Below are 8,819 nucleotides of genomic sequence, written 5' to 3'. Positions count from 1 at the left end.
AGGTACAAAGATTACGCAAATTTTAGTTTTCAATCACCGATAAAAAAAAAATATGATTTAATGAAATAATACTAACAAACCGTCGAGTAGAAAGGCATACACCAAGCACTAGAACACGTCATTTTTTCACGAAATATTTGTCAAAGGCTCTAACAATCAGGCCAAAAGAATTATCCTGTCAGAGTAATACCGTATAATATACAATACGATACGTATTGCTGGCGTTTTCGGTACTTAGAGCCTTTCCACTGAACGGTTTTATAAATGTGTAAAATAAAACAAAGTTTTCCATATAATAATAATTTTTGGTATGTATTTGGCAATACTCGCAAACATTAAATACAATATATTCGCATACAACAACTGTAAGTCAACAATAAGCGTAATAAATCTTCTAATATTCATCCAGTTCGAGTGTATGTATGTAGTCAGATGTGTGTGTATGCAAACCTATGTTATATTCACACAGGTCACCTTTGCAGTGTTGCTAAAATGGCTACTCTCTTTACCTCACCCTCGCGGTTTAACAGTCGGGAACAAAACAAGAAAGCGAGTCTGCGGAAAACATATTTACAAAACTATAAAACAATTATCACAATGCGTATGAAATGATTATTACCTAGATTATAGACGAACTCAACTTAGAGAAGGACAAAACAAACAGTATTTATACTTCTTACATCATTTAGCAATTATGTTTATCGTTATGGATTATTTATTATGTATTTCTTCCCGAAGCGACTATTTACTTTATATATTAGGTTTGGCAATAATACTGACTAAGTCTTCAACATCGATTACAGGTCGCGATACTACAGTATCAGTAGCTTCGTCCGTCAACTGACACTCAACATACCATGTCACTTTAGCATCACACTACAAAGGTTTATAATATACCAAATGAGTAAATATCTTTACTACGAAACATATCATTTTTAAATATAATTATATCCGAGTAAACACGCAACTATATGAACAATAGTTACAAACGTATACAATAGGGAAAATATAGTGACTCTGTCGCTGTCGTATTCCAAATTTGGCGAATACTCCGGCGAACCGCGGTCGCAAAGGTGAACGAGTCGATCAGTTCTCGAAGTATAGGTATAGGTACGATATAGAAATGGAAATTAAGCGTAATGACTATGACTTTGGACTCGCCACGATCGGAACCGGGGTTCGCCGGGGAATATCATCCGTCCGTTCGAGCCCGCCTCGTGCAATAGACGATTCAGCGTATTTACAAGTATTCGACGGAGAACTCGAACACGAAGGGAACAGTCATAATCTCAGTAGGAGTGTCGGGCGAGATCTCGCCGCGATGGGCGACACGACGTTCATAAATAATTAGAACAGGTCTCGGTAATGTAAAGCATCGCGGAGACGAACGCGGGAGGAGGTTAACCATTTCTATTGAATAATTCATGCGCACGGAAAAGATCTCGCAGAACGTATCGCGAGAGTTGTACAATTAAGCCGGCCGTCTACGCAGTTGCAGATACAAACTCGCCACCGAGGAAACGGCGGCAGCGGGAAAAAGTCGCCATTGTGGTGACAATGGAACGCCGCGAAGAAAAGGTAAACCCGAACTGAATGCTAAAAATAAAGCGATCCGCAGCGAGCCAAACGGATCGATAAATCTTGTACAATGTACGACCAGAATGTCGCCTTCAAAGGTCACACGCTGCGGTGGTGGAGATCTGCGGTCTCCGGATCGTGTACGCGCACAGCCACGAGATAGATGGCAGATACCATTGTAGCGGATGCAGAAGGAGCGCGTGAGAGGGCGGTCGTTAAGTCGAAACATAACCGATTAACGGCCCAGGAGCTCAATCACAGATAACTATCGACATGCTAAAAAACGTGCTAAGTATTTGAGCGATCACCACGAACAATCATGAACACGCTGAAGTTAAAGCGGTCGCGTTGCAAAACGCCATAGATAAGTTCCGTATCCGTAGTCCGTGGTCAAACGTCAAATCAAAAAAGTCAACACGCGTGTAATCTCGTGCCGGTTTGTTATTTCGTTTTCAAGTTACAAACAATTACTATGGCGACTGCTTTTCTTAACATTTGGCTTGCCGACCGCCGGCTAAATGCAATACGGCACTCGAGAAAAATTGAAAGAAGGCGTGTGCGAGATTCAACCAATCCTCTTGAACTGACCGAAGTTGAATTTCGTTTTGCAACGCGACCGCTTTAACTTCAGCGTGTTCATGATTGTTCGTGGTGATCGCTCAAATACTTAGCACGTTTTTTAGCATGTCGATAGTTATCTGTGATTGAGCTCCAGGTGGAGCTCAATTTCGTTACTCCGATCGCTGTCTCTGTGCCAACATCTCGCGATATTCGAAGTTCCGTCAATGAGTGAGATTCTGTTCGGCACGGACCGGTCGTGCTTCGGCTGAAAGCCGTAAAAAAGTAAATACGGGTAAAGTTATATCCGAACGAGTGATTTTATCACGCGAGTATAATAACACTTCGCAGTAAACTTTTTGTTGGAAATAAGTAATCAATTTACATCACGCTCGGGGGCAACGCAGAAAGCGAATAAAAAGTCAACTAGCATACCACGAGGTACGGCCGATAAAAAACTATTACATTACGCTGTGGAACCGGGGGGGTTTAAACGGATGGGATCATTATTATTAGATGGGTAATTGAGTTTCCCCGAAAAGACCCGCTGTGCTACAAATGAAAATTTAATTCAGTGCGGTACCAGAAACTTCTGTCCGAAGACAAACTAGGAGCCGCGGTATAGATTCCACATCACCGACAATGTAGTTAATTTAAACGTGAAAATCATTTACCGCGTTGAATGAATACATACGGTAATCGCGCGAGAATGTATACGAATGTATTAAGTGTACAAAAACTGATGACGACAGTCGTTACAAAGAATTGAAATGAATTGCGGTTTAAAATTAAACGAGTTTCACGACTCCAAAGTTATATTTATGCGGGACCTACAAAAAACACGAAACCTGCGCACGCTCGAATACGCACTCGTTTATATATTATATTTATTGTTTAAACCCCAACGTAAATCGTCACATAAATATAAAATAGCGTATTTCAGAGAAACTATTGTTGCTGGCAAAAAATGAAAACGTAATTAATTTCAAACAATGCACAATAACGTCCGAAGTCCAGCCGGGAAAGAATTATAATTATTTATTATTTAATCGCTAGCACGAAGAATTTGAAAACAAAAAGAAAAAGCTTCGGGAAGAATGGACTGTGTGGCTATTACTATTATCTACCCACTGAACATCAAAGTCAGTCGAATAGCAGTCTAGTCCGATCTGAGATCGTATCTCTGACGAATAATGGTTCGGTAGAAGTAGAGACCGAAGAATGTATTCTGTAGTTCTCGAGGCTACAGTTGAAATTACTTTACTCGTGAAACGTGAACACGCTCTTATTATAAACGTATTATTGTTACTTGAAATACTTTAATTGCGCTCATGAGTAATGATAAGGAAAAAGTTTAAGTGTGCATACACAAATAGAAACAGACGAAATACAGAATTCATTGTTAACAGAGAAAAAAAACAATCAAGTAATTGCAACCCTTTTTTCTTTGGGTTTTTTAGAACATACGTGAAAAAAACATTTGTCATTAGAAATATTACTAATGATACTGAACATTATAATTAAATATTTCAATAAAAAATACTAGGTACTAACATATATTGTTATATTGCATATTATGAAGACTTATTTGCGCATATACAAAGATTAATAATTATTGTTATCAGTTTGCATGTCTTAAGTTTTAAATCTAAAATAACTACATAATTTTGAAAGATCACGGGATTTACATTCTCGTAAATCATAAATTATATATATATATATTTCACGTAGCAATAAGTATATGTAACTATGTATGTATGTATGTATTCTATCTTCCGTCGTAATAATCCTCATGAAGTACGAATATGGCGGAGTTGTTGGCATAGATCAATGTTTAAATGGGTGTTTATAAGCATATTACGGCGTTTCCGTTCGAACTGCAACTAAATAGAAAGGCTCATCCGGTGGATGGTGGATAGGCGACCACAAAACCTACACAGATACGCGATATCGCGATAAGTCGGGGGCGATGAGACGATGCCGGTCTTTTGAGATCTTTTCCGGGCGTCAGTCAAATCTACTACAGTACTCTGCCTCCCGCGGTGGCCCACCGGACCTCACGGTACAGCTGGTGGTCCCGGCGGGTGCGGGCGGTACATTATTTATTGTCTATTCGATACGGTTATACTATTTATACATCACAATTGGATAATTCTGATAGACGCTTTCCCCGCTAAACATTTTGGCGTGAAACGGAGAAATTAACCGATTACCCTGTAACAGTTCCAAAGTTTTATCACAGTTTTGAGCTAGCGCCGTGTGGCCGCTGGCGCTGGCTAGAACGCTGGGGTCCATCACGTAGGGGTGAGTCTTGTGCCGGGCGGAGCGGTACTTCTGCTGGGGACACTTGCCGAAGCTGTTCTCCAGCGTGTCGCCCTCCTTGGGGGCGTAGGGCTCCGCGGGGGCCAGCGCCGCCGGCCCCCCGCACGCGCCCCAGTACGGGTCGGGCGCGTCGGGCAGCCGGTAGCCGGCCTGGCCGTACTGCACCGCGCCCTTGCAGCAGTGGTTCTTGGCCGCGTGCGTCCAGCGCTCCGGCTGCGGCACGGCGGCGGCGACGGCGGCCTCCTTGGGGAGTGCGCGAGGCTGGCCGCGGGGCCGGCTCGGGGGCAGCTCGTACGGGGCGCGCGCGCCCCCGGACGCCGCCGGCAGGTTGTTCACGAACGGGCAGCGCCTCAGGCTGTCCAGCCTGCGGAAGTGCGCCGGGTGGATCATGAGCAGAGGCTCGATCTTCACGCCCTGGGGAGGTTTGGCGCAGTCGGGCAGCTCGTACTCCACGCTGCAGTCCACGTGCAGCGGGATGGAATAGTCCTTGGGGGCGGGCGGGGTGGTCAGCTGGTGCGGCGGAGGGGTGTGGTGGGGCAGGCGCGCCCCCGCCCCGGGGTACAGCGCCTCGCAGCCCAGCTGGGGCATGTAGCACTCGGCGGCCAGAGCCATCTCACGCCGCGGGACACACGCGCATCTGTGACGGGGAGACCCTTCTGCTTCGCGCGCACTCTCCGATTACTGGATAAACAGCATCGAAACTCGAAACCGGAAAGACACTTCTTATTTGCACCGCGCGACACTACCTTCTACCGAGGGTCGGTAATCCAGCGCCCGACCCGACGGCGGAGCACTCGCTGACGGGGAGCGCGCTCGGCACCCGAGAGTGTATCGTATCCGATGGAAGCGCGAGGGGCCGACACTGGCGAGGGATGACGAAACTGTCACCATAGAGACCCCCCGAACTGAGACTCCCTTCGATCCGAGGAAAGCTTCGATCCCCGCACTGTGGAATAGATATAACTTCCCACGAACACTGTAGAACTTCCTAATTATTTACGCTGTATTAAAAAATAAACGCAGAAAATGGTTTTAAAAAATCTTATGGCACTTCGGGTATTCTCACTTCGGTCGTCACTTATATTCCTAGTAAGCGGTAGGCACTCCAGTAAAACACTTAAATCCAACATAAAGCGCTCGTCGCGTATCAAATCACGAGAAAGTGACTAAATGGTAGAAACGTTCGCGAGATTAGTCCACCGTGGGGACCGCAGACCCGCACTGTGCGGCGGTCGGGAGTGTATTGACGGTCTCCCGTATGTTGGCTTACGTCACCAGCCGCATGTATGCCAATCAGCTGTTTCTATTACACACGGCTATACTATGTCACGGTATACACGGCGTAGAGCGTTCGGAGTACAGCTGCACCAACTCCGCTCGTGGTCTCTCCCTGACTGGCGGATGGCGGAAAATCCGACGGCGCCCCGCTGCGTTCCCCCCACCACGTCCAGAGCTAGACGCCGATCGCGCTTAGCAGACGTTAGGGGAAAACGGGACAACTTTACAAAAAGGAACAACCTAGCACGGCTGTATATTTTCTTGGCTGTTAAATTAATTTGAGTTTTTCACTCAGGTTTAAATAAACTAAATATTGTTATTTGATTCATTATCTAGGGATACGTCTCGTCTCTTTATTTTTTTCTCTGTCTAACGCATTATTCGAATGCGTCAGCTGTATTTTGCATCTCTGTCTTCCTAGTCGGCGTCCGTCTCGCTCAATTTACTTCCCCTTTTCCTTCGGCCATTTTTTATTTTTTCAGCATGGCGTAGATAGCACTTATACCTCCTCACACATTCACAACTGACGTATACCACACCACACACACAAATGCATCTACAACCATCACAAAACCATTCCATGCATACTTTTTTTAATGCCACTTATTTCCATTCATGAATGTACTCCGCAGATTATCTTTAATGATAATTTTAACCGTTTGATGGCCAGTTGTATCAAAAAAAAACATGTTTTCGTAAAAATAAATCTACATTTTGCTCACGAAATGTATTTTGTATTTTTTGAGCAATAAAGACGTTCAAAGCCACAGAAAACTTAGTACAACGAATTTATTCTTACCCACAGCAAAAATTATAGCACTAAATTTTTCGACGAAGTCTTTTAAAATTGCATAAAAAAAGTATTATTAAGAAAAATAAATATAAAAAACATCACAAGTTCTAGAACAGCCAGTCAATTTTTAATGACAACGATGTTTTAAGTTGGTCCAAATTTTTGTAGACACGGACTGCATGACTGGTTTAAGTGGCCACTTTACACACTGTGTAACATTCACCATTCCGCCTATATTTAAACATCTATATTCCTTCGATTCATCCATCTGTTGACGTTTGTGAAGTTAAAGAGCGGAAACCTTTATTGTTGCGGGTGAGATTCATATGATTGAACCATCTCACCCACATACTAGGCTACGCCAATAAATATTTATTAATTTTAATACTTCTTCTTGGACCTACTAAACCAGCAAATGACAGGTCATAAGCCCTGTGGATGCCTAGACTTCTACATTCCCTTCCCTTACATGTTCTTCATCTCTGTTGTAATATGTTAATAATTATTATATTAATATTAATATTTCCGGTTTCCGGGAAGCCGTTTTTATCATGCGTACGGAATTCACGTTTTAAATGTCATAGAAAAATCATAGCGCTTATAATACGATAAATCTTTTTTTTTAGTTTTGGCAAAGTGAATTACAAAAAAAAACTCTGAATTTATTCATTGCACGTTTTTACTAAACATTATTTTATAAAATTGGCTCTAATTCTCGCACATAATTTCATTGTAAAATGTTTTCAATAAAAAATATAATTATATGGCGATATTATGCTTAAAAAAATAGTAGTAGCAGTAAATATATTTTTAAGCGTTGCCGAGTGTGCAGGTAAAATTATTCAGTCAGATGAATCTCGCTCACATAAATTAGCGTTCCAGCCTTTAACTTCGCAAAAATTAAAGACATATGAATGTTCAAACAATGACAGAATAGTGAATGTTACACAGTATTTAAAGTGACTACATAAACCACCGTCTTCTCTAAAATGTTCTCCATCTGTTGTAAATAATATCTATAATTTCCAAAATACAACAATTATTGTATTCCAAATCATTACTGTTTTTTATAGTAAATTAAGCTACACAGTACAAAAACTTTTGTTACTTTTAGAAACAAACTTTATACATTTTGTCTGTAAGAAAAAATACACCAAAGTAAAATATCGAAACTTAGGTGTTACGGAAACCAATGCGACGACTATTACTGCCATCTATGAACAAAAGTTAACACGAAAAGTATTGGTAACATTTTGTTGTAACAAGACGGTTTCTTTTTATTATTTTATTTGTTTTGAACCATCAAACTGAGCTTTTTTGTGCATCGTATTATCATTGCCATGATTTCTTTCAAGATTTGTAATTTTGAAATTACACCACCCGTGCCGTCACGGGTTCAAGTCTGTGAGTTTTCCGGACATTTAAAAAAGAGATCCCAGTACCCTTTTATACACACTCAACATAAGAAGTGTTGGAAGGCCACAGAAAAGATGGGTCGACGACATTGCCTCTATTACCGGTGACGTGATGATGAAAGCGGGTGATAGGAAGGAATGAAGACGCTTAGAAGAGACCTTTAACCAGCAGTGGAGAGAATAAGGTTGAAGAAAAAGAAGAAGAAGTGAAGCATAAATGTGTACATTTAGTAAAAGTTAAAGATTTAGATGTATTTATTCATGACAAAATACAAGGTTTTTTAACTTTAGATATTACATTACATTACATATCTTATTTGTACGAAATATTCCCAATCAGCAAAAGTGCTGGTACGAGGGGATATTATAAAAGATAACATGAGAAAAACTAAAAGATACCTTAATAAGTAAAAATAAGGAAATGTGCCAACATAGGTACATGGGTATATGGAAAGATATTTAATATATTTACATAAAAAAAACATACATTGCAAACGTAGAGATCGACATTTTTAACGCTGGATTGTTTAGAATACGTTTTAAGATTGATATAAAAAAACTTTACATTTAATTTTGATGGGTTTCATTGCTGGTTTTGTTTCAATGCATATTTTGTTTATTGTTTTTATCAGTATTATTTTAATTGTTTTTATTGGTTTTATATTGAGTGATTTTTTTTTTAATAATTTAATTTTGATAATTTTATTGTCAATTTTTTTCAATTTTTTGATTTTTATTGTCAATTTAATTGAAATACGTTTTTTATTCATGTTTATTTTACTGTCAATTCGTACAACAATCTTCGCATTTTTTTTTCAATTTTAAAAATAATTTTATTCAATTCAATAATTTTTTAGCTCATTTTATATAAATAT

At 40.5% G+C, this 8,819-nt stretch overlaps 1 protein-coding gene across 1 annotated transcript; it reads right to left on the bottom strand.

The window, feature by feature from the left end:
- Window positions 1-284: 284 nt before the first annotated feature.
- Window positions 285-5,205, bottom strand: corto (centrosomal and chromosomal factor corto). Its single transcript, XM_088231687.1, has one exon. It carries the CDS (start codon window positions 5,068-5,070, stop codon window positions 4,264-4,266), a length of 807 nt encoding a protein of 268 aa, XP_088087813.1. The 5' UTR covers window positions 5,071-5,205; the 3' UTR covers window positions 285-4,263.
- Window positions 5,206-8,819: the final 3,614 nt, after the last annotated feature.

Source organism: Micrasema longulum, unplaced genomic scaffold (assembly GCF_059751315.1).
Source record: "Micrasema longulum isolate JH-2025_06_02 unplaced genomic scaffold, ASM5975131v1 h1tg000901l, whole genome shotgun sequence".
Classification (NCBI taxonomy): domain Eukaryota; kingdom Metazoa; phylum Arthropoda; class Insecta; order Trichoptera; family Brachycentridae; genus Micrasema; species Micrasema longulum.
Note: the sequence above shows the minus strand (reverse complement) of the source record. Positions and strands in the feature narration are given on the sequence as shown.

What these genes read in the sequence shown, in the direction of transcription:
- corto (XM_088231687.1), bottom strand. Translation starts at nt 5,070, where the DNA reads ATGGCTCTGGCCGCCGAGTGCTACATGCCCCAGCTGGGCTGCGAGGCG.